General features: G+C 42.2%; 1 protein-coding gene across 1 annotated transcript in view; it reads right to left on the reverse strand.

The window, feature by feature from the left end:
• Positions 1–1240: 1240 nt before the first annotated feature.
• The window catches only part of DNER (delta/notch like EGF repeat containing), a 137887-nt gene continuing 111823 nt past the window's right edge, over positions 1241–27304 (reverse strand). The window contains exons 9-13 of the mRNA XM_044432745.1: positions 16916–17038; positions 14834–14947; positions 11181–11312; positions 6021–6267; positions 1241–2693 (exon numbers count right to left, since the gene is read on the reverse strand). Coding sequence (XP_044288680.1) covers positions 2582–2693; positions 6021–6267; positions 11181–11312; positions 14834–14947; positions 16916–17038 — 728 coding nt within the window. The 3' untranslated portion in view covers positions 1241–2581. The remainder of the gene's footprint in view (positions 2694–6020; positions 6268–11180; positions 11313–14833; positions 14948–16915; positions 17039–27304) is intronic.

Below are 27304 nucleotides of genomic sequence, written 5' to 3' on the forward strand. Positions count from 1 at the left end.
GGTTGACAGTTCAAATCCACAGATGGGGTGAGCTCCCATACTCTGTCCCAGCTTCTGCCAGTCTTGCAGTTCAAAGGCATACAAATGCAAATAGATAAAAAGGTACCACCTTGGTGGGAAGCTAACAGTGTTCCATGCACTTTGGTGTTTAGCCATGCCAGCCACATGACCACAGAAACTCTCCGCTCCCTCGGCTAGGAAACGGAGATGGGCACCGACCCCAAGAGTCAGGCATGACTGGAATTTAATGCCATGGGGAAACCTTTCCCTTTACCCAGAACTGTGCATAGTATTCTAAGTGTGGTTACTCCATGGTTTTGTTTCAGGGGAGCATGACCTTGATACACATGGAATTTGCCTTTTTTTCCCACAGCCACTACACACTGGGATGTCATTTTGATCAATTTGTCCATCAAAATCCCAACATTTCTTTCTTGGTTATCTACTGCCAGCTCAGATCTCAACAACTTACACTTTAAGGGTTTTCTTTTCTTTTTTGTTTTTTTTGCCCCAACTTGCACCACTGTCCACTTGCTTATACTGAACCTCAATTGCCATTTTATGCCCATGCTCCCAGTTCCTTTGCAGCTCCTCACAATCCCTTTTGGTTTAACCATCCTAGATAATGTGATGACATCAGCAAACTTGGTTATTTTACTGCCCAGGTGTACTACCATATCCTTTAGAAATAAGTTGAAAAGCTTTCATTGTGATGCAGATCCCACTATTTTTTTAGATCTCCAGATTCTACTAACTCTAGATTGGATACCTTCTTTCTCTGGTGATTCAGCTTTCAATCTGCCAACAAGGTTGAGGACTTCATCTTCAGTTTCCATTATGAACCTATATCTAGTTGACTTTTAAAAAGTCAGGAACATGAGGCTTCCAGCTTTTACATAGGAACATCTATATATCCATCTTCTGCTATGGCCATTAGGTCTCTTTGATTGGCTATCTTGTTTTCCTGTATGCTCTTGGCCTATTTTTATTCTTTCTACATTTGGGCAATTGGAAGCATTATGAATTTCATTCCCCAGGGATGATTCAACCTGACTGGATACTTCCCAGCTCCTGCCAGCTTTCCCCCAGGATTCAGTTTAAAACCTTCTCTCCCAGTCTTTTTTATGGTTTGCACCTGTAGACAAAACTGCATCAAATGCCTTTAGTATATACAGAAATCTCATTGATGCATATTTCCATTCACTTTTATGGCCGCAATTCAGGCCACCAAATTCCAAGAAAACAACACTGAAGGAAAGCATAGCAGAAAATGTTTGCCACTGTATAATATCTACTATTGATGACAGTGCAATCGACATCAGTCATATTATTAAATTTAAATAGTCAACATTTGTGTCACAGCTATTTCTCATTTGCAAGCCCCATTAGCCATATTTATCCCAGGCAACAGAGGCAAAACAGCATTCTTGGTGTCATATGTAAAAGTGTTCCAAGTGTCTACACAAAGTGTTCTTTATTCCAGAAATGCCACAGCTGATTCGTGTCATGGCAAATGGCTTGGACTCAAGGGCACTAACTGGGACATGGCTAAAGGAGCCTCCATCTTCTTGCTTCAGCTGAAGGCAATACATGATCAGCTGCCACCATGAATTGATCACATTTATTCAATACTGTTTGAAATAAGCAAGAATTTTGAAGCACATGAACAATCAAATAGAGCCACAAAAACACACATGTATAAATAAGATGCACTATGAGAAATATACAATATTGAAACAAAAATTATACTGTACAGTGACAACATTTGATTGACAAACAGTTCAAATCATAGGTTTTGTTTACTCACACTATAAAAAACTTGACTTTTTAAAGAAAAATATAGTTCCAATATAAAGGCCTGATCCTGAACACTGTGAAATCAATGAAAATTATGCTATTTGCTCACTTCAAAGGCAGTAGGATCACCCCCTTTGTTTGCCTTAATAGGCACTTTTATATATCTTTTTTAATATAAAGCTTACCTTGAATACTATTACAAAAATGACAAACATCAACTCAAGGGTATGTTTCAGCAAGTTTTAGGAACATAATGCAGAAATAGGTTAGTTATCCATGCACAAAATAGGGAGAAAGCTTATTCATTCAGTTTAGGAATAATAATTTTTACTAGATTCCTTTTCACAAACACAAACATTTCAGACTTCATTTGCCAGTAATGGATATATCAAGTTTTACATTTTTCCTAACTCTACTGAGAATGCTGGCACTGTTATGTTAAAGAGAAACTTGTCATTGCTTAACATATTGTATTGTCTGTCCATTACAACCATAGAGGATCATTATTGAAGTTTGGTAAGAGCACACACTATTGTTAAGATTAGATTTTCTAAAGCTGAAAGAACATTAAAAGGTAAATGATAAACTTCACAAATTCAGTTTTAAAATATTTTCCCCAAACTAAAAGCTGCAGAAAACTTGTTCTTAAATAATCTACAGAAAAATCTGGAGCAGTTAAACATTTTAAATTTCTTACACTTTCTTCATCTTAAAAATATTTGAATTAATGCAGTAGCCCATCCTTTTGAAAAATAATCCCCCCCAAAAAAACACCTGAAGTAGATTACAAATCTTTTGTTTTAATCAGTGTGACCAAAGGTTTGTCATCAGGACTGTAATCTTCATAAGCAATTGGAGTTGCATCGTACATTGCAGGGCGAGATTTCTTTCCAAACCTAAGGCCCAAAAAGTGAAGGGAGAAAACAATTATTAAGCCAAGTCAGAGACAGACAATGCACATGTTAATAGTAATAACCCACTCACCCACTGATATGTTAATTACTCATATTTGATTTGTAATATCTGTTTATGTGCCAAGTATTTTCAGAAAGATTCAGCATGCGATAAGCTGAACTGGAAAGATATAAAATTAGCAGAATCACTGCATGATGAATATTTGTTCCTGAAATGCACCACTGCTGGCTGCAAGCAGTAGGCAGCCTGATGTCTGAATGTCACTCCCGAAACATACTAAAGTGTGTAGAGTGTGTTTCAAGCATAAAGTCCTTCTTGGCAGGACATTTTCCTGTGGGCAGAAAGTGCTAGTTTTGTGGGGAACAGTCGATGCACAGTTCCATAACTGTAGCCAAAATCAACACCTGCCAATAGGATACTGCTTATTTTATATAATGACTCAAGGAAGAAAGCTAGTTAAACGTATACTTGTGAACCATATAGAACAAAGTACTTTAAGCTTCTATACTGTGATTAACCTTTTCTATATTGATTCAGCTGAGCTAATCCACTAATTTAATTAGTCAAGCAGAGAAATAGTCATGTGCAGTTTTGGGGCCATCACTGTATCCCCTTTCTGCCAGGAAGAGTGATTGCTAGAAGATAGAGGACTGATAGTGACAGATTTTATTTTCCTGGGCTCCCAGATCACCACAGACGGGGACTGCAGTCAAGACATTAAAGGACGCTTGCTCCTGGGGAGGAAAGCTATGGCAAATCTAGACAGCATACTAAAAAGCAGAGACTTCACCCTGCCAACAAAAGTGTGTATGGCTGTGAAAGCTGGACCGTAAGAAAGGCTGAGTGCCAAAGGACTGAGGCCTTTGAATTGTGGTGCTGGAGGAGACTCCTGCAAGTCCCTTGGACAGCAAGGCGATCAATCTGGTCAGTCCTAGAGGAGATCAACCCTGACTGCTCTTTAGAAGGCCAGATAGTGAAGATGAAACTCAAATACTTTGGCCACCTAATGAGAAGGAAGGACTCCCTGGAGAAGAGTCTAATGCTGGGAACAATAGATGGTAAAAGAAGAAGGGGATGACAGAGGATGAGGTGGCTAGATGGAGTCACTGAAGCAGTTGGTGTGAGCTTAAGTGGACTCCGGGGGATGGTGGAGGGCAGGAAGGCCTGGAGGAATGTTGTCCATGGGATTGTGATGGGTCAGACACGACTTTGCAAACAACAACAACAACAACAGAGAACTGATCTGTTACGGATGGGAAAACAGATTAAACATTACCTGGAAAGGTTTCTGCAACAGGTAGCAACATATCTACAGTTAGATTCCATCATCTACATTTTTTACGTTAATGAACTCACTTCATTGTTAAATTTACAAACATATGTAGGATTTAGAAAAGGCCTATATTGATCCATGTTATGCAGTCTTGATTATACATTCTTGAAGAACATACTTTACTCCAAAATTATATGATGTGTTCCCTCCCAAATAAATGCTAGATACCAGTTGCCCACTGGTGGGCTGAGGTCTACCTTTGACCCCCCTTCATCAAGGGAAGGGTATCCATCCTAGAAGAGTTAGGGTTGGGGTTAGGAACTGTTTTGTGAAAGAAAGCAGATATGTTGGTCTTAAAACAATACAGAAAGAACACTTGTGCCTCAGTCTTAACAGGAAGGGGGAATGAGATGATGGACCATTTCTATAACACTTTTGTTCCCTTTGGTGAGGATGTGAAAAATGTGTACAGACAAAAAGTTCATAGGAAAAAGAATGTCATAATCATGCCACTTCAGAACAGCAGACAGCATGACATAGCAGTTTTGGTTGGACAAGCTGGCGATAAAAGCTATTCTTCTCCTCTGTCTGGCTGTTCATCCATGAAGAAAGGAAACAACAGAGAACAAGAGAGAAGAAAAGAGACTGTGCAGAGGAAAAGCCTCGTATATTATGAACTGAACTGTGGTAAATTTCCCAGAAGTGCTGGTAGTATATCTCCGATATCTACTATTTTGTGTGCAAGGTCAGAGTTAATTAAAGAACAGATATGATCATGGGTTGATCAACTGGCCTTTCAAGGCAGACTAAACCAAATACTTTTATAATTCCAAACCACACTGGGCAAAAAACATAACCAAGTTAATCTACCCTTCTTCCTTCTCCAGATTCAACAGCTCTGATGAAAACCAGAGCATCCAACAGCTGTAAATGAATCTGCCTGCTCTCCAAAACCATCTTGCAAGGCTCCCCGGTACATCCCTTTACCTTCCAAGATTTGATTGGAGGCAGGAGAGGACCTTTTCTCTGGCACCCAGAATATGGTACTCACTGCCCCATGGGGGTTTCTTTCCCCAAGCTGCCAGTGTTTTGACATTCCACTAGCCAAACACGCATTCTTTCATTTATCTGGGGCATAGAATCGTCCATGTTTTTAGTCTGAGTCTTTTCTAGTGTCAAGTTTAATTTTTAACAGTTCCATTTATATATGACTTTCCTTTGTGGAGCAAAGGAACTTAAAGGGAAATTAGAGTTAGAATTCATTAGCAGGTTTAATTCTATCATCAAAGGCCTGAATTCAAATGATATTTATTACATGTGTTAAGTGGCTTACTTCATGTCAAGACATTTGCTGTTAACAACATCTGGAGTCAGTGACCACTGCTAAAACTGAAATTGCCACTTGTTATGCCTCCTCCTCTGAATTTTCTTCCACTATCAGGACATGTAAAGTGTAAACAACCTGAATGTTCCATAATACCTCATCCCTCATATGAAGTAGACCACAGTCCACAGAAACTTTGTTAGCTGTAACGTGCTACAAGGCTTGCCTTTGCTGCAATGGAGTAATATGGCTACCTCTGGAGAAAAGATATTTTTATGGATTCAATGTATTCTTTACTTAAATGTTTTGCTTTGATTTGATTTTACTGTAAGGCAGAGAGAAAGGAGGGATGAAGTGGGGAGAGGAAGAGGGAATGGGGCTTTCTAAGAATAGAAACAGCATAAGGTCCAGGTTTGTTTGCCCCAAATTTCATCTAACTTTGTTCTCAGACTGCAAGTAAAGGTTCACAAGATAGAAAAGGTTATCCATACCAATATATATTAAAAATGGGCGGAGTTCTTGCCTAACTTCATGCCCAACATGTCTGCTTTCTATATATTGAATGATTAAAAAAAAAGTTCAGAAGCATTCCTTCATATGATCCCTTCCATGCCATCTGAAGAGATCCAGTAATGGCACTGATTTGCCATCTAATCTGATGCTTATGGAAACTAGACCTATAAACCCTTACTCCATTATCCCCAGACAAACCTGGCATGTCGGATAGAGGCAATAGCACTACTGAATTCGCTGTCAATGCTCCTGCAGTTGTAGAATTCCTCATATGCCGGCCTAGATGAACCCTGATATTCAATACGGCTGATGCGGCAAATGCCAACAATCAGGATGATCAGCATCAGGACAAATGCTACACACAAGGCTCCAATTATGATGTAGAGGGAATGCCGTGGCATGTTCGTCAGGCTCTCTGCCATGTGCCCAGACTTCCACTGTAGATCTGAAAGCAAGAAAAAACATTCTAACAGTGCTCCTACCTACATATAGCACAGTGTAAGCATTCTTCTTTACTCATTTCTAACACTTCTGTTTATCCTTTCAACAGGGCTGCAATCTGCATGAGGGTGAGAAAACTACCAAGAAGAGAACTACTGCAAAATGGATATACTGGTTTTGCTAGTCTATCGTTTAAATCAGGGGTGAGCCATTTCTGGCCATCCAGATGTTTTGGCTTACAACTCCCATTAGCCCTAGGCAGCATAACTATGCACACAGATGCTAGCTCTCCAGAAATGTCCTTTCTCCATCACCCACCCCAACCTCACCCCATTTGTTATGAGGTTCTCTGCAGGATTTGCATACATGTCTAGAATCACTTGCATTTTTAGGATAAAGAAAGATTCTACCTGTCCTTACTTTAGAGATGGGCTCCACGAATCAAGATCTTTAGTGCTAATAGCAGGGCTGTTAATTCCTTCTCTCTGTCTAGATTCCTGCTGTCAAAGCCACTGGGAATACAACTGTGACTGGTACCCTAGCAAGGTCACTAGCCTTCCCAGCCAGTGTTTTCAGGTTCTACAAGGTGATGAGTACCTTTCCTTAAACATTTGAGAGACAGGCATAGTTCTCTCATGCAAGTATAAAATGAATTACACTTTATATTCAAATTACCTTCTCTTTCTTATATGGAAGGAATAAAAGCGTTAGGAGAGACTCCTGTGTGTGCTATACCAGTACCAAGTTCTTTATGACTTTAGAGTTCTGGATTCAGAAGTATTTGCTATCATAAGACATCATCACCATTAGGCAGTAAAAGCATATGTTTTCAGCAATCTATTTTTCATATAAAGTCATTAAATTACATAATATTATCATTATAATGCCAAGGCACTGCACAGAATGCAATTCTAAAGGGATTATTTATTTATTTATTATTTATTTATTAAAACATTTTTATGCCGCCCCATTCGCCGAAGCCTCGGGGCGGCTTACAACAAAAAATTTAAAATAACATTTTAAAATATATACAATAAAATACAAATATACACTATAAAACAAGCCGCCCTGGCCAAATAAAATTCAATAATATTAACATTTAAAATACTGCTTAAATAAAAAGGTCTTTGCCTGGCGCCGAAAAACAAATAACGACGGCGCCAGGCGGACCTCTCTGGGGAGCGCATTCCATAACTTAGGCGCCACCGCTGAGAAAGCCCTCCTCCGAGTAACCACCCTCCTAACTTCTTCCATGGAGGGCTCCCGGAGAAGGGCCTCTCCCGCCGATCTCAGGGGGCGGCTGGGCATATAAGGATGTAAGCGCTCCTTCAGGTAACCAGGACCCAAGCCGTTTAGGGCTTTATAGGTCATAACCAACACCTTGAATTGGGCCCGGACTTCAATGGGAAGCCAGTGAAGCTGACGGAGAACTGGAGTCATGTGAACATAACGTCCAGTCCCCGTCAGCAGCCTGGCAGCTCTATTTTGGACCAATTGAAGTATCCGGACCGTCTTCAAGGGTAGCCCCACGTAGAGCGCGTTGCAGAAGTCCAACCGGGAAGTCACCAACGCATGTGTCACTGTCGCAAGGCAGTCATTCTCCAGATAGGGGCGCAGCTGATGAATTAGCCGAAGCTGGAGGAAAGCACTCCTCGCCACTGCTGTTACCTGAGCTTCCAGTGAAAGCTCTGGGTCGAGGAGCACTCCCAAGCTGCGGACCTTGTCCCTAAGAGGGAGTGCAACCCCATTCAGGACAAGGTTCAATTCACCCTCTCCGAAGCCCGATCCACCAACCAACAGGACCTCCGTCTTGTCTGGACTTAGCTTCAGTTTATTGGCCCTCATCCAGCCCATTACCTCGGCCAGGCACCGGTTCAGCACAGCCACTGCCTCACCTGGATTGGTGGAAAACGAGAGGTAGAGCTGGGTATCATCAGCGTACTGATGGTTCCGCAGCCCACACCTCCTGATGACCTCTCCCAGCGGTTTCATGTATATGTTGAACAGCAAAGGGGACAAAATGGACCCCTGCGGTACTCCATGGCATAGCTGCCATGGCGCAGAGCCATAGTCCCCCAGCACCACCTTCTGGAACCGGCCATTGAGATAGGAGCGGAACCACTGCAAAGCAGTGCCTCCAACCCCCAATCCCGCAAGCCTATCCAGAAGGATACCATGGTCGATGGTATCGAAAGCTGCTGAGAGGTCCAGCAGAACCAACAGGGACGCACTCCCCCTGTCCTTCTCCCTGCACAGGTCATCATACAGGGCGACCAAGGCAGATTCAGTACCGTACCCGGGTCTGAAGCCGGACTGCAATGGGTCCAGATAATCAGTTTCATCCAAGAGTGCTTGGAGTTGTCCCGCCACCACTCGTTCTAACACCTTGCCCAGAAACGGGATGTTGGCCACTGGTCTATAATTAGTGGCCATCTCTGGATCCAGTGACGCCTTCTTCAGGACCGGTCGGACTACCGCCTCCTTCAAAGGGGCCGGCACCCGACCCTCCCTCAGAGAAGCGTTAACCACTTCCAAGATCCAGGTTCCAATCCCGTGCTTGGAATCATTTATTAACCAAGACGGGCAAGGGTCCAAAAGGCAAGTGGTTGGACGTACTCGCCCAAGCACCTTGTCCACATCATCGGGCCGCAATAACTGAAATTCATCCAATAAATCTGGACCAGACGGCAGCATTGGTGTCTCCTTTGAAACCTCTGAATCAATAGTGGTGTCCAGCTCGTGACGAATCTGAGCGATTTTCTCCCTGAAATGCCTGGCAAAGTCGTCACAGCGGGTCTTTGAGGGTGGAATCAGGTCTTCCTTTGGACCTGGACGGACCAGGCCTTGCACCACTTGAAAGAGCTCCGCCGGACGGCATTGTGAGGAGGCAATGGAAGCGGAAAAGAATCTCTTTTTTGCCGCCCTCACCGCCACAGCATAGGCCCGATAGTGGGCTCTTAAGTGTGTTCGGTCAGATTCATCTCGTGATTTCCTCCACCTACGCTCTAGTCGTCTCCCAACCTGCTTCATCGCCCTCAATTCAGGAGTATACCAAGGGGAAGAGCGGGCTCTGCCCGGTGGGAGAGGACGCTTAGGAGCGATCGTGTCTACAGCCCTGGTCATCTCCCCATTCCACAGTTCGACCAGAGCCTCGACAGGAGCACCCGTCTTGTCAGCCGGAAACTCCCCCAGGGCCTTCAGGAATCCTTCTGGATCCATCCGGCTCCGGGGGCGGACCCACATAATCGGGTCCGCACCCTTACAGAGGGAGAAGTCGCTCTCGAGCATAAATCTCACCAGGAAGTGATCTGACCATGACAGGGGAGTCAAGCATAAATTACTCACCCTCAGACCACCCTCTTCCTGCCCCGTCAAGAAAACCAGGTCCAGAGTGTGTCCCCGTTCATGGGTGGGGCCGGTGACATGTTGAGACAGCCCCATGGCCGTCATGGAGGCCATGAAGTCCTGAGCCGCCCCGGTCAGACTAGCCTCGGCATGGAGATTGAAGTCCCCCAGGACCAACATCCTGGGGGTCCTCAACACCAGGTCCGAGACAGTCTCCGTCAGCTCAGGCAGGGAGACTGTTGGGCAAAAGGGTGCGCGGTACACCCACAGAATCCCCAGTCTGTCTCGGTCGCCCAACACCAAATAGAGACACTCCAGCCCTGGTCTCGAAGGGACCAGAAGTCCCGTGAGGGAGATGGAGGCTCGGTATACCAAAGCGACCCCCCCTCCCCTCCCCTCCAGCCGTGAGCAGTGCTGGACCAGATACCCGGGCGGGCACACTTGGGAGAGGGCAACATCCCCCCCCTCTCCCGCCCAGGTCTCCGTTATGCAGACCAGGTCGGCCCCCTCATCCACAATCAGGTCCTGGATGAGGGCAGATTTGTTATTGACCGACCTGGCATTAAGCAACAGCACCGTCAGGCTGGAGGGGCGACTGACGAGACTCCCTGGCACCCTCTGGCTGGGAGCAAAACCAGAAGTAGGGACAGGTGTCAGCCATCTGTCCCTCCTTCTTCTATGCGGACACGTTAAGCTCCCAACGCTGTTACGTCCCCTGCCCATAACCACCTCAATGGCGGCACCCGTGCGCTCCCCAGGAAACATAAGCGGCAGCATGGCCAGGGACGACTCCATAAAAAGATTTAAAATACTACTAAAAACACACACACACACACACACACACACACACACTCACCCCTCACTCACAGCCCAGCAGGAGGGCCTACCATCGCCAAGCGCAAGCCCCTGGCCAGCCCCGCCCCCTGCTCGGCCACCCGAACGGCGGCAACTGTCCTTTGGCCGACGCCCTTTGTAGCCGCTGACATTATTGAATGTCTGAGGATATTCAATCCATCTGCCAGTCAGTTTATTGTCTACCAGCTAAAGAAGCTGTCATTCACACCTGGATTACTTCCCCGATTAAGTAGATATTCCTATTTTAAGCATTACTCTTTTTCTTCTGAGCATGCCTTACAGACCTTATTTCTTCATTTTATTTAGTTATTTAGTATTCTGCTCATCTGAATATATATCTGAACCAACCGTCAGACCAACATTTCTCAAATGTTCTGATCCACATGAAGGAGAGACCCATCAAGCAGTGTTAAACAGGATGGCCAAGGAATGAGATAATGGATCATCATTACCAATGTTTCTAGTCAGTAGCTCCGGGAAAGTCAAAGTAAATTGCATTAGGCCAATCACTTCCACTTGTTCATGCTTCATGCACACTTTCTTTGAAATATCTGCTACTTGCCACCATTCAACAGAGGCTACTGCTCTATGCAAATGATTTCAGTAGGCAGTTCGTACTGCTAGGTCTAAAGGCGTTTATACTGTACACAATGGCTCCATTGTCCTACTTTACTAAGCAATACATCTAGAGTGTATAATAAATACACAAATACTCACGTATTTCACAGTTTGCACCAACCCAGCCATGTGGACAATGGCAGATATACCCATTGGGTTGGTCTATGCACATTCCCCCATGATGACAGGGATTACTCTCACAGTCATTTATATTGATGTCACACTCTTCACCTTAAAATGGAACAGAAAGACAGTTTTGTGATGCATATGCAGAAAAAAATCCCTTTCTGTTTCTGTTATTACCTATGATTCAGCACAGTACATGCCCTTTGTAAGAAGCAATTTACATTTTTCTGCAAGCAGCTCTTACCGCTGCCACATTTCTATCATGTTACTTGTTATTAAGACAATGGAACAAGATCTCCCCAGGGTTGTATAGGAGTAAGCAGTATTTAAATAGCGATCAAAACACAGTCTGATGCAGGGCAGCATAGCAAAGCAATCAAGCTCTGGCAAGAATTAGCTCAAGTATGTAGTGCAAAGAATGGAAATAGATCACTGCAATGGCATTGGAAGTAGCATTGCTAGCCCTGTAGCAATGATGAGACTGAATAAGAAGTGGTCACTGCAGAGAGAATATTTGAGGACAGGAATAGCAGGATCAAATTCAATTTCCAAACTAATACTGTTTGGGGCTAACAAATTTTTTAAGTATAGCAAACCTGTCAGCCCACTCGGTTGCTTATAAGGAAAAGAGAAGGCTTTCTTAGCATTGTCCAACACAGAGCTATCCCCTGTACCAGAAAATGACATTTCTCTGTTGGTTTTATGTGCAATGTTCCAGCTGTGGTTGAATGCAAGTGTTCCTTACCCTTCTGCAGCAAAAAATACTTCTGAATCCTAGATTACTGTATGAAGAATAAAGTAGCCCATGAAAACACCAAAGCTAGCAATCCCTACTTCAGAGTATTCACACAGGAATCACAGAAAAAGCCATGCAAATAAAATGTTGCCAGTTTGCCGTGACAGCTAACTCGAGACTGAGTTGTCACATTTGGCACCATTCAATTTGCATTCTGGCTCTTTCTTTGGTTTCCCAAACATGGTTTTCAAATGCAGTCTCATTTCAAATGGATATTGAGCAAGCAATGTTCTTACCATGGTTTACCTTAATAAGCTCTTGCTAGCTATGCCCTTCACTCCTGAAAGCCACTATATCAAATGAGCTCTAAACAATATGAACAGCACTTAAAACTGTCAAAGTTGAATCTAACAGCAATCTTCAGATTAATCAATGCAATTCATAGGGCAATTATTCTGATCAGTTCAATAGCCAACATTAAACCATTACACACTTCAGACCAGTGAAATAAATATGTTGAAACTCAATAAATATAGAGATTTATGAACTAAATATATTTGCAGCATGGGCTTTTTATATGCAGATCAGAAAAGCCATTTTATGCGTGTGTTTTTCTTTCATCAGCAGTAGACAGGATTCCTTTTAAGAAAACTTATGCTCAGAAAGATTTAGACCAAATCCATTTTGGCTACTGGCACAAGCAGGTTTCTAGACAGAAGGCTCTCAGCACTACCAAGCACAAGTTGTGTAGCTGCTCCCTTTTCCCCACCTTTATTTTCAGTAGTAATAAAAGAGATGGGGAAGTGAGAAAACATGGGACAATTCAGTTTGCCTCTCCCATTAGCAGCTTATGAAATTATAAAACAGTTTTTAAAAGTTCTAAAAGTAACAAAAATAACCTAAAAACAACAATTGAGCTAACAGAAAAAAAAGAAAGGAAAGACCAAAAAGCACATAAAAGCAGCAGATAAAATGCCAAGCTGGCTTGTTTGAAGTCAGTATAGGTAACAGTCAGAGTCTGTTGGTCCAAATTCTCTCTCCCTCCTTCCAAGCAGATCAGGACAAAAGGCTTTCTAACCAATGTCCTCATAATGTTCACTGATCAGCTAGGCTGCCTTTGTCATACAAATAAGAACATTGCAGAAGGCAGAGAAAAGGCAGGAGCAAAAAACAGAACATTGAACATTAGGAAATGTGGTTTAATGATACTACACTAATTCCAAACAGAACACCTCTCCTCCTCCTAAACCAAGAAGTGTTGATTCCACCTTCCAGATGGGTAATGCTTACTTACAGCAGTGCACGTAATTCCTACACACTCTCTCAGGGGTAATCTGTCAGGACTGCATGCCAGTGCTGTGCTGAAAGTCAGCAGTGGATGGGCCAAACCAAGTATGCAGGGCTAGCCCTTTTCTCCTGCCCCTCCTTTCTGCCAACTCCTTTTCTTTCTGTCCCTGACACCCCCTTCTTTCCCATCGATCTTCCAACCCTCATGCCAGGATGTTCAAGGGCTGACATAAATACGGCATGTTGTTTGGAAACTGAAGAGACATCTGAGAGAGATGCACTCAGTAGGGGATTGGACCTGATGGCCCTCTGAACCCTTCCAACTCTAGTATTCTATAATTTGATGATCTCAGATACCTCAGAGCAGAAGCAGACAGCACCTCAAATTGTGTGTGGATCCCTCCTTTCATTTGCCATGCAGCAGCACAGCCAGGTATGTCACTGTCCCATGTTCAAGAAGTGAGTGGTAATTTTTCCCTTTCAAAAATGCCCAGGAACCTCTGGGGCATCTTTCCATCACCTAAAGCAGTGATGGCGAACCTTTTAGAGACTGAGTGCCCAAACTGCAACCCAAAACCCACATATTTATCGCAAAGTGCCAACACTATAAATTCAAATATGCCAGGGGTATGGCACAAAATTAAAAGAATCTCAGTCTCTTAATTAGAACATCTCTTTGCTAAATCTTAGATATTAAATTTCAATTTTTCATAAGAAAACGAAAGCTAAAAACTTGTGTTAATAAAAACAAATGTATTAAAACTCACAACTAGTCCAAGCAAATATATATATATCCTTGGCAGTGTACTGACTGGCCATGTGAAAGCTCAGACGCTCAGACTCATGACATCATCGCCTGGCACTGCTACTCCTTTCTGAGCATGCGCATGGTCCCTATGTGCACTGTTATCCGATGCTCGGCTGCTCGGCTGCTGGGGCGATGCTGGGGTGACTTGGCTCGCATGCCGACAGAGAGGGCTCTGCGTGCCCGCTGTGGCACGCATGCCATAGGTTCGCCACCACTGGCCTAAAGGGACAAGCATCTTGTGGATGTGCAACAACCATTCCTAAGCGGCATGGCATTAAGGTGGTGCATTACTTTCAGTCTGAGATCCAGAGATAAACCAAGATATTAATTATGGTGATTGTCATATCAATAATGCAACCACTTGGTTTTGAGAAGCAGAATACTTTAGTGCTGAAGCAGACATGATAGTTGTATAATGCAGAGGATTCTTAGTAACCTCTAATTTTGAGTAACCTCTAATTTCCTTAAAGGTAGAAATCTTCCCATGAGAACAAAGGCTTAGGTTTTAATGTCTGTGCTCAGTTTTATATTAGTTTTAGTAAAAATGTGTTGTCTTTTTGTGCATCGATTATTCTCTTCATTGTCCAATAATTCATCTATTAATTGTCCTAGAAAGATGAATGTAGATAAAGATAGGCAAGCTCATTTTACAGAAACTTTTTCCATTTCCTCTGCTTGCACAGCTGTTATGGAAACTGGCCATTCCTATGGCAGAAGAGTCTGAAATACAGATGCAAATGAGTCTATTTGACATTCTGATAGATTATGCTATTATATAATTTACAAATAACTTGCCTGCAAATCCAGGTGCACAGATACATGTGGCATTTAAGCCTTCACTGTCGCAAGTCCCACCATTCTGACAGCTGATGTTAACGCAAGGATCTTTGAACAATTCACAGTGCCTTCCTAAGAATAAGAGGAGATACAGGATGACATTATCATTGACCATGCTTATGGCTGGAGAACGGGAATGGGGGGAATCAGAATATATAGAATATCTCTGCTATACAAAGGCAGATTAGTCAACTTCAGGAAAATGTCACATTAGGTTTCTCCCAGGTACACCAATATAATCATAAATTCTTGCTGAAACTCAGTGAAACCACAATAGGTTATGGACTATTTTTATTGTATCTCTTCTGTATTTTAAGAAATTGTTGCAAACTGTTCAGAGAGGTTTGGCTATTGAGCAGTATAAAAACTGGATGGATGGATAAAAAATATGGTCAACAACAATGTAAGTCTAGGGGTTATGAGAACATTTTTGCTCTTATATCTATGAAGAGGTGTGCTAAAAATAGGGAAATTTCATTGGATGCAGGCTATGTTTATCATGCGAATGCCACCAAAGTCTTGATGTACTTTGAAACTGAATGGTACACTAATCCTCTAGTTAACAGAGGAATCCTATTGTTCCTCAGATGGTGGGGGTGGCAGCTCAGAGTAAGATCTTGTCTCCACTCCTCCCAGCCAACAAGTTGCCTTCTCTTTTAAGGGAAAAGGCAGGATAGGGAGGAAATGTGGTGTGGGCACAGATGGTGAAAGGAGAACTATGGAACCAGATTTGAAAAAAAATTCATTGTTCAGTCCATCCACTACAAGGAATATAAGCTAGATGAGAGACCTGCCTAACTGAAAAATGTTTAAGGTAGAACATGAGGCAGAAATGCCTCAATTGCTGTGCCTGCCCTGCCTAACTCTTGCCAGCAGGACTTTGAATGGGCTCAAGTCTTAGAATCCCCTGTCTACAGAGTGGCAATCCATTAGGACTGCACGCTAAGCGAATTATTCTCATGCTACAGATGAATGTCATGAAAGCATTTTTACTTTTAAGGGACTTTTTTAGGATAGTGGTAAACAATCTTGTCCTGTGCACAGATTTGGCAATTTGAAGAACAGTCCTGAGCACCACACCAAGGTGGCTGCCATGGGAAGAGCAGCTGGTCACAAAGGCAGGAGAGCTGCTCAAAAGAGAGTGCAAGACAGAGGTGAGACCTGAGCCCCAGTGCACTAAGCAACCCTTGGAGCCCACTGTTTTCACTGCTGGCAAACACTCTGCCCAGCATCCTCTGCCAGCCAACTCATTTTCATCCTATTTCATTTTCACTCTGCATCACCACATACACACAAAAGCACCCCATGTACCTATTATGTACATGGACCCATACTAGGTCCTTTCTTCCGCTCTAAGCACAGGAAAAGCTACACTAATTTTTTCTCAGGAACCCTTTCACTTTCTTTTCTCTTCCTCACATGCATGGAATCCCCCACAACTCATCCAGACTTACACAGAATCCTCTTAAAACCCAGAGGCTGCTCCCAGCTAGCTGCTTTCAAGTCCTAGCTGGCTTTCTGCTCTCCTCTCACCTCCTCCAGCAAGTTGCCTTCCTGCTGCCGTCCTTCCTGCCCCTGCCGCTTTCTTTAGCTCACTTCTCCAAGGTTCACCTTTACCTTCACCAGTGGAAGTGATAAAAACTTCCTTTTTTATCCTTTTACCTGGTGACTGGGCACACTGCAGAGGAAAGCATCAGCTCAGAGCTGTCTTCATTTCCTAAGCAGTCTCACATTTGGTGCAAAGGTATTTATGCGTAATGAAGATCGTAGCAGTTGGAGGCCCTCACTTAGCCTGAAAGTGATTCCAGGCAGTTTAAGAAAACTTTGTTACCTTTAAAAAATGGTGAAGATGATGATGATAAAAGGTGGGGGGAGCAGGGCATCTCACCAGGTGCCGAGAAAGGTGTACAGGGGCACACAGACATCATGTGAACTACCCCTCCTCTAATGCATGTCAAAGCTAAATAGGCAGGCCACACTGACTAGATGCGTTTGCAGAAAAATGTAAACCCACCTTTGTTAGAGCAACTCATCTCTTACCTTCATATTCAGCAAGGCACACACAGTCATAGCTATTGACAAGGTCTCTGCAGGTAGCACCATTCTGACAAGGGGCTGAAAGGCATTCATTATATTCTTCCTCACAGTAGAGTCCATGGTAACCTAACACAGTGAAGAATATGGAAGATGTCATGGTGTTGTTGTCAGCACCACCTTTATGGAGGGGAGGCTGATGACTCCTATATGCCAGTTCAACTCCTTATCCGTTGAAGCTTTTATTCTAAAGTTTCTAAGAGTGATCCATGAAGATCCATGGTGTTGAACCTACTTTGGGATGGAGTTCAGCACCATGGATAGCTCCTATAATGCTCAGAATAAAAGATGAAAGCGTCATGAGACTCAGTGGTATTAGTTTTACCAAGACCCATGGTAAAGAGGTGACTTAATTACATTGCACAGTTACACCTTTAAAACTACTGTATCACTGAATGCACATTGACATTTTGGGAGATGGTTCCTGTAAAATCAAGATCCATTCAAATATTTCATGTGTTGAACAATCAGAAGTCTGTATTTATTGCTAGGAAAGCAGTCCAGTGGCCTTACTGGAAACCTAAGGAGACCAAGTTTTGCCAACCAATTCACAGATTCAGTATTCATATTGGTACAACAGTAGAATAAAAGTATAAAACTTACAGCAAACTAGTGGTGCATAGCATCACTTTTGACTGAAATTAGGTTTCTCTCAAATCCAACCTTCAGGTGTACCTCAAATAGTGAACTTCACAGTGTTCATATTAATGGCATGCAGTCAAAGTCTGTCTTGTAGATAAGGCAGCAAGAAGATTCAAACTTGTACAATACATCAAATAGGAGAGAAAGCTATTTCACATGGTAATATGTACAGAAAAATACTACCAATCTGTTCGGACACAGTTTTGGCGTAGCTTTCACTGAACTCACTTATTCTACAAAGTAACATTTTCACAGAATAAGATACTGATTATGTGTTAATGTAGTTCCCTCTATTATGAGTCTTTTGTATTTCTCATTGTATACAGAAGTTTATTCTGATTTGTATGTAAGGAAATAAGGAATTATTTGTTCATTATGCATAGCACCATGCTATTAGCAAAGTATTTTCATATATGGGAGGAACTGACTAATTACTGCAGCTGCATAACTTTCATTCAGTTTCACTGGATTAGTGTAGAATCTCCTTGCAATCCTGATTTAAAGAGGAATGTGCAGCAATTATGACTGGTAAATTACAGCAATTATTCTCCTGATTAGACACTAGGCTTTAGTTCAATGCCACCACCTTTATTTAATTAGAAAGATGGTTCACCTTTCATATATTTAGATCATCCAAAAGTATTCTAAGCATGTACATCAAGATTCACTTGGCTTGGGCCCAAAGATCCCAAATGTTAAATTCTTGGAGACAACTGAGAAGTGGAAAATACAGGTTGCTGCTCCATCCTCCATCTTTTTCTTCTTGTGAGAAGAGATCCTGTCCTTCCTCTTTGGGACAGCCTTTCAAGTTCTTGTAGAGAGTTATCATATCTCACTTCAGTCTTCTCTTTTCCAGGGAAAACTTTATTTATTTATTTATTTATTTATTTATTTATTTATTTATTTATTTATTAAAACATTTTTATGCCGCCCCATTCGCCGAAGCCTCGGGGCGGCTCACATCACTAGTTAAAATAATTATAATATAAATTAAAAATAATTTATGGGCTGCCCAGTTCTTTCAATCTCTACTCATAGGGCAGTGTTTCCAGTTCCTGCATCATACTTGTTGCCTTCCTCTGAACCCTTTCCAGCTTGTCTGCATCTTTCCTAAACTGTGGTGCTCACAGGTTTAGGGGGAAAGCACCGATTGCTGTATTTCCTGCTGTGCATTGATATTTTATATTCTGGAGTTCTCAGGTTAACTACAAGTTCTGGCATACACTTATTTCCATAAATCTACTTAGTGCTAGGTAGATAGAGCAGTGCTATGAAACAATGCTCATCTCCTGCGAGAAAAATGTAAAGGGACAGCCCATTTATTTTCAAGACAAAATTAAAGCACACAATAGCACAGGTCTCCTCACTGCAGTAAATGGTTGGACTGAAAATGTGCACTGTAGGATTGAGTGTTACCCATCAGCCATCCTATAACATGCCTGCATGTTTTTAAACAACTTTAATCACAAATGTAAATGATAACAGGTAGCTTAAAATGGGCAAACCTCCAACTACTTCCTTTTGTAACACAGTAAATGAGCTAAATGCCACAAGTAATGAAACAGAAGACCCTTTCCATGTTCTAATAAGCAATCAACCATCACTACTTTGTGACAAATCTACATGTGGATATGGAACAGGTCCCAAAAATTACTTTATGTCATGTAACCTGGAACTCCTGTTTGTACAATAATTAACTCCATGAACATGCTCTTGCAAATGGACTGAAGTACCTCAATGTGTGTGTGTGTGTGTGTGTGTGTGTGTTATGTATGACTGAAAATGTTTTTTCTCCTAAATATCTGTCACCATGAACAAATGTGCTGATTTGCCTGTTAAAACAAATGACTGAATGGGAAATGATTAACATTTTGTTTTGTACAACAGCTGTTCAAAGATCACATGCTATATGTAAAAAATACCATTTTTCTCCAGTAGAGGGCAGCTTCCACCTACCACATGTCTTAAACCTTAGGAAGGGAGGACTTTCTTCATACTTGCTAGAAGGGGCAGATTCCTGATGGCCATTTCCAGATCTCCAGATATTAGCTGAAAAGCTGCCTTGCTAAACAGCAAAGTGATGTGGCCCTTGATAAATGGCAAAGGAGATTCTTTCCCCATGCAACTAGAAAGTCATGCTACATTAGCAATTTCTGTTGTTTTTTGTATGTTCTAAATGGACTTCTTTTTAACATGTATATTGAAATATATACGGAGAGGACTACTCTCATTTCTTCAGGAAGTGCTCTTTCATGACTCTGAATACCATGAGACAAGCACAGGAAGGCAGCTGCCAGTACCAGAGGTTTTGTACATATATGAACTATCTAAAGAGCTCAGTTCTCACCTTCATTCAGTCATTCCTACTGAACATGTGAGGGCAAATGGTGGGATTTTGCATCCATTGGCCCCACAAAGCAACCTCATTAAGTGCAGTGCAAGTAGCTGTGTTTGTAAAGACATATAATATGCTCCAGCTTTCCCAGCCTGGTGCCCTCTGGATGTTTTGGATAAACATTTTCATAATTGCTGACCACCGACTATGCTAGCTGCAGCTGTTAGGCATTCAAACCCAAAACAACTGGATGGCAGCCGGCTGGGGAAAGTTAGAGTACACATAAACATTTGTCTGTATGTGGCACAGATGAAAAGTAGGTAAATTGGGATTTACTGGTAGACCTCTGTGACTTGTGACTTCCAATTTTTTTATTGACAGAAGCAGAAAAATATCTCTCAGCTTCCCACATACCCCTCCCCACAAACCAGCTGAAATCAAGAAACCTTATGATACCCTGGAGTAGATTTTTGCACCAAAGGGCTAAGAGCTCAGTTCAATTCTAGGACCTGAAAGAAATTCCTAGTCTCATAATTAATTTTAAGTGTAGGGCATTTTCACCAGGCTCCAACTAGCAGATCTTAAGGGATTGTGGTTTTTCAAAAGTAGAACTTTCAAGTCTGAATATGCCTGCCTTTAGTATACTAAGTCCATTTTATGCCTAATACATGGGAAGGTTAGAATACTGATCCATTTCCTTCTTCATTCATTTGGAGAATGCACAATTGAAGGCAGGAATGGTCCTTAAAGTTCCTTAGATTTTTAGGGCGCAATCCTATTGCCCTTGCAGCAAATACTCATAAGTCTCTGAATTTATGAGCATCTAACAGAAAGGTGCAAGCTGTGGCGGCTGCAACCTCCACCTTCACTGCAGTTTAGCTAGGCAGCCCGGTTCAGCTGCTGAGATGAAGGGTCAGAAAGGGAGCGGGAATGTGGTTGGAGCACGATTAGAATTGGTGTAATTCAGTGGCCCCAGCCTCCTCCTCTTTCTCCATCCCATCCCCCCTTTTACCCAGTTGCTGTGAGGAGGCAAGGCTCAGCCTTCAGAGTCCAAGTACTGCATTTAGAGGGCCTGGGCCTCCCATGGCCAGAAAATCCTATGGTCTTCCAAACAATGTCAGGAGACCATAGGATTGCACCCTTTGGGGGACAGCCCTATGCCTATTTAGAAAGCAAAAATCCCTCAATTCCCAGTATTCCCCAGCCCTTTCCAGTACAAGAAACCCATTAAAAATGAAATGTAGTTTAACACTGCAGCCTTAAATGAAATCACTAGTATTAGAACACATAACTCTTACTGCTACTTTAAGGGAAATGGTTTCAACGTTCTGTAGCAGTATTGAAATTTTTGCGAACATTTAGTTACAAAATCAATAAAAAGCTAATATTATTTCAGATACTGTGCTTGCTCAGAGACAGATAACTTGTAGCGAGTAAGCCAGCAAAAGCAATCAATCACAATATGCAACTCCTAAACTGCTGGGTCATCAAAAATATTCTTCAGTGTGGTTCTATATGTTTCACCTGGACTGAAATCAGTGTACTCTCTTTAGCATAACTGGAAATCACCACAAAGAATACACAAGTTGAGTAGATTGAACTGGCATCAGTCCTATGCACTTTTCTACCTGATTCTCCTACCATGGGATTCTCCTGCTTTTCTTACTTATGTGAACTCCCCTTTGCCATCCACACACAGGATCCTCCCACCTGGGTCTCGTTTCTTTCCAATATTCTTCCCTTACCTGATTTATTTGCCTTTAGCAAGTACCACACAGTTGATCCTTTAAAGCAACACTGATTCAGCAGCATTCATGACCAAAACAACTTGAAGTAACATTTATCCAGAAAGGCCATCATTTTGCCCATTCAACATAACAGGAAATTCATATATCAGCTCTTTTCTTCCCTGGCAGGAGGAGGGGGTACAGAATGACAGTTCTGATAAAAATATACATGCATTTTCTGTTTCTTTTCTGTAGACTAAGAGTAATGTGAAAGGCATTAAGTAAATTGTATACTATTTTCTGTTTGTGTGAAATCTACTAAGCCATTACCATTACTCCCTGGAATGAATACAAGATGATCAAATAAATATACAGAAGTCAGTCTAGCCTTACCAACCAAGTGTTTGCACATCTCAGGCTGAGTGTCTGTCTGGTAGCTCAGGCGAGGGTATCAGAGTGCAGACAAGGTGTCTTATCCTGCATGGGAAGGTATGGGAATCAAGTAGCCTAGACCAACAAGCTTCTTAGAGGACCGATTCATTCCTGGCTATTAAACCTGCCAGATAAAGGCTTAACATTTGGTGGTCTAACCTCAGAAAGATGTCATTTCTACTACCTTTAAAAAGATGATGATTGAAAAAACCTAAGTTGGATCTTTTGGTGTTAAATATTCCATATTATCCAGCATTGCATGTGCTACTTTTGAATATAATATTGGAAATGATGGTTACTTCTCAAATCCAGGTGGTTTTGAATGATACAAATTTTTGGATCCATTTCAGTCTGCTCTCGGACAGATCCTTGTGGGTCATCACTCGGTTAGAACATAATAAAAGGCCTTCCACTAGTAGTAATTTCCTGCCAACCTACTTTCCTCTCCTCAAGCACATTATTACATTTTACCTGTACAAGGAATTACAGAAACAAAACCCAGAAATAATTGTATGTGGGAAGCACTAAGCAGTTTGCTTACAAACTGGAACCAAACCCTGGAATCCAGAATCCTTCAAGTCTTCACCAACGGGGCATCTAGGCATGAACCAGATTATAGAGTTTATTCTCTATGCTCTGCCATTTCATGCAAGATAGTCAATGTCGTTTTAGACAGAAGAAACGCCTGGCTATTCCTTAGCTTATACCAGGGGTACAGAACTTATTTCAGCCCAAGAGCTGAAATTCCATTTTCGAGAAGCTCTCAGGAGCCACATTCCAGTGTGGGGCTGAAACTGAATGCAAAAAGGGCAAGGCTAAGCATACCAGCATATTTTAGCTTTAAGCTCTTACTGCCAGTAACTAAACCTCCAAAAATGCATTTCAGTGTTTTAGAATTTGGAAGGAGGGGGGAACTGCACAATGGCTGGAAAGCCACCAACCAACTGGTGGTTGGGCAAAACGTGTGTGGCTTTGGAGGGTGCCCAGGAGACAGATTAAGAACCCATGAGGCTAGATTTGATGTCCAGTCTGAGGTCCTGCACCCAGAGTTTATAGCTTAGCTCTGGCTTGCCTTGAAAGTTGACCAAGACTTGATGTACTGTCTGAGCCACAGCTGCAGTGCACAAGGTGAGAGGAATGGCACTGAATGAGCCATTGTTGTTCCCCACACAGGGAAACAGGGTTAGACCAAGTCCTCTGCCTATGTCTCAACTGTTTCTTGAAACCATGGCTTTAACTCAGAATTGACTTCTGACTCCAATGCAGATGCTGGCAAAACAAAATCATATGCTGGGCATGTTTAGCAGATTGTCTCCTGCTCCCATCAGCGTCTGTATTCAGTAATTGCAGCTCAGCCCCCCACCCCACCCCGTGAAATGATTACAGATCTTTTCAAAACAGGCTACATGCATACTAAATGTTTCTTAGCACGTGGCTGCATAAATATTTCAGAACGTGAAAGAGAGAAGTCTGCAGAAAGGACAGCACCCATGTGTCATTGGCACTGGCATTCTTTTTTGTTGTGCAGAAAAGAAAGGTCAAATGTCCCCATAAGTCTACTTTTCTGATGTTTTGTGCCAGATAACTTGTGGCTGTTTAGCAGATTTCCAAATCAAACTGTGTCTATGTAACAATTTACAGTTCTACAATTTCATCTTATCAGGAGCTGAAAGGTATCTTTAGAGCATATGTACTTGACATTTTCTTTATGCAAGAAGAACTGCTGAAAGATCAGAGGGTGTTTCAAAACACCTAAAGTCTTTGAAACACAGCAGTACCAGGAAGTTCTGGAGCTACTGTTTTGCTGACCTTGATGCTCTCTGCTGTATAATTTAAAACAAAAAAAACAAAACAATCACCATGCTCAACCTGTGGGCACCTCTAGCAGTTCCCTCTCCCACTTTGCAGTCTAGATGATACTGGTCTCCTTTCAGCTAGCTGATAACTGACTCTGGCTGTCTCCACCATTCTGAGTTCTCTGGTTAATTTGATTTGTTCACTGGCTAGTGTCGGGCAGGAGGATTCCTGCACTAACAGGGATTAAATAGCACTGAGAAAGAGGTTTCTTGTTTTTCTAGTTCATCCAAGAAAAACAGCACAGCGAGTGTAAAGGAGTTAATGACCTACTTCAAATGACAACTCCTCACCACAGTTGTTCTCATGGGAGGGTTCCTATGTCATCTAAACAAAGACTGCTTCACCAAGGGTTGCTCATGTGCCCATGGAATGCTGTCACCCATGGTGCCTTGCCTTCCGACTTAGCTTTTCACAAACTTCAAAGCTTCTATTAAATCATTCATTTTTCCCATTAGCTTGAGAATAAAACATAGATGATATCCCATGCATACTGTAAGGAAAGTGTCAGAGCCAAGTGAAATAGGCCATTGTCAGAAACTAGTTCTTTAGGATTTCCTTTCCTGTTTAGAACTACAGAAAGGAATGGAATGACTATAGTAGAGATGACTTGCAATGTGAACAGAATTTCAAGCCATTTAATGAGATGGTCACTATGCCCTCACAGTAACAGACAATTACTTGAAGTACTATCAATGGAACCTACAATGGCAATCTTTTCCCATGGATAATTTGGAACAAGGATTGGCTCTAGTGAAGTTCATGTGTCTCTGCTGTCTTATTGAGCAGTTGAAGGTAACACAAGTCTTAATAACTGCTTTGGTCTGCAAGTCCATTCCTGGCCATCAGTAATGGTTGCATAGCTTGTTGTTTAGTTCTGACAATACCCTGACGTGTATCAAAGACAAGGCTTTTGAATGTGGACTCCACATTCATATTCCTCTGGCATCCTTGGAGCACATAGCCATCTTGCAGGGAAAGTTCATCACATACTCTGTAGCAAGGTAGCAACTGTGCATTGAGCTCTCTGGGATTGTTGGGCACCTCTTTGTCAGAAATTTCCATAAACTTCATTGATCTGGGTATGTTAGCATGCAGCCTGAAATTGCTATTGCATATGTAGAGTGGACCATAAGGAAGGCTGAGCGCCAAAGGATTGAGGCCTTTGAATTGTGGTACTTGGAAAAGACTCATGCGAGTCCCTTGGACAGCAAGGCGATCAAACTGGTTAGTCCTAGAGGAGATCAGCCCTGACTGCTCCTTAGAAGGCCAGATAGTGAAGATGAAACTCAAAAACTTTGGCCACCTAATGAGAAGGAAGGACTCCCTGGAGAAGAGCCTAATGCTGGGAACAATAGAAGCCAAAAGAAGGGGGGGACGGCAGAGGATGAGGTGGCTAGATGGAGTCACTGAAGCAGTCGGTGTGAGCTTCAGTGGACTCTGGGGGATGGTGGAGGACAGGAAGGCCTGGAGGAATGTTGTCCATGGGGTCGCAATGGGTTGGACACAACTTCGTGACTAACAACAACAACAACCTAGAGTGAGAGCAGTTGTGAGGTATGCAAGAACTTCCACACCATCATCTAGAACAGACCTGGGCATTGTACAACCTGCGGGCCACATCCAGCCCGATGGCTGACCCTGACTGGCCCGCATGAGGCCACTGGCAAATTAAAAGTCAATGCAAATATATATTGTCATAATATAGTTGCAAGCAATACAACTGCACTGCTTTTATTTTGAAGGATCTGCTAAATTGAATTGAATTTATTGCTTTTCATGTAATGCTAATGTTTTTGTGAATATTCATTAAATAGTGTTGTTCTGTGCTCCACATTTTCATTGTATCATTGTAATGTTTCATTTACTGTTTTTATAGAGATATATACTGAGCAGAGCTGTAAGTGTATTGGTCCGGCCCTTAACAACTGTCAAAGTTTCTCATGTGGCCCCATAGGAAAATTAATTGCCCACCCCTGATCTAGAAGGATACCTAGTGAGGGCAGTGGCAGATGGGACAAGCAATTGGCTATTGCATTTTGTTTCTCTGGCCTGTACTGCTTTTCATAATTGAAAGAGCATAATCTGGTTCACTATCCACCAATATAGCTTCCTGCTCAACTCAGTCCCTTTATCTGCATATTGCAGAGTGGTCAAAGAGCTGTGATCAACATGCAATTTGAATGCTTGAATCCACAAATACGTTCTCTAGAAGCAAGTGCTTCTTTTTCAACAGCTGAGATTGCCTCTCAGCCTCAATGAATGTTCAGGAACCAAAGGCAACAGTCCTGTGTTGCTCTCATGGAGCTGAATGAGTATAGCTCCTAGCCCCTAATTAGAAGCATTGGCTGTCACAATTTTAAGCAATGCAGTATCAACCAAGTAAAGCCTGCCTGGGACAATAATGTGTTTTACAGAATCAAAACTAGTTTGCTTAGTAGGTGTCCAGGATAATTCTTTGAGTGGTTCAATGACAGATGTATAGTTTAGAATAAATTTGACATACCATGAGGTGAGGCCCAGAAAAAGAATGCAAGGCTTGCAAATCAGTAGGAGATGGTGTTTGCAAGCTAAAATCAGGTTTCAGGCCAGGTGGTTGAAAAGGTATGCCCCAGAAAGCCAAGTTCTTTTTGCCTGAATTTGCATTTAGATAAGCTGAACATCAGGTCTGCTGCACTGATGCAGGTAAATACAGATCACAAATTACTTTCATGCTCTTCAGGAGTCTTTCCAGTTACAATAATATATTCCAGATAACACTAGACTTCCTGCTGGTTCTTGAGGAACAAAGACATCTTTTGAAAAGCAGTGGGTGCTGATGCAAAACCATATGGAGCATGATTAAAATGGAAGAGTCCAACATGTGTGATGAATGCTGTGAGGTCCCTACTGTCTTCATGCAACAGAACCAGCAAATATACACTCTGCAAATCAAAAGTAGAAAACATCTTGGCTCCACAAGGTTCTGCAAATGCTTATTCTGTGTGTAGCAGTAGATGATTGTCAATTACTGCAGCCTTAATTGGTTCCTGTAGATCCACACAAAGGCAAAGTCTGTATACTTCTTTTGTACTACCACTGTAAGTGAAACTCATTCAGATGAGCCAATCCCTTCAATAATGTCTCCTGATACTAATTATTTAAGTTATTCTGACACAGAAATCAAGAGTGATTGTATTTTAACTCTGTGAACAAACTCATTTGTTCACAGATTCAACTCAACATCTCTGTAGAATATCTTTGGTAGTGCAGTAGTCTGATCATGGTCAGCACAATCTGGTTGAGGAAGAACATTGGTTTAAAGCAGTAGAAACTCTAACCACGTACATTATGCATGGTTTTTTT

Source organism: Varanus komodoensis, unplaced genomic scaffold (genome assembly GCF_004798865.1).
Source record: "Varanus komodoensis strain SLA01 unplaced genomic scaffold, ASM479886v1 scaffold25, whole genome shotgun sequence".
In the NCBI taxonomy this organism is placed as follows: Eukaryota; Metazoa; Chordata; class Lepidosauria; order Squamata; family Varanidae; genus Varanus; species Varanus komodoensis.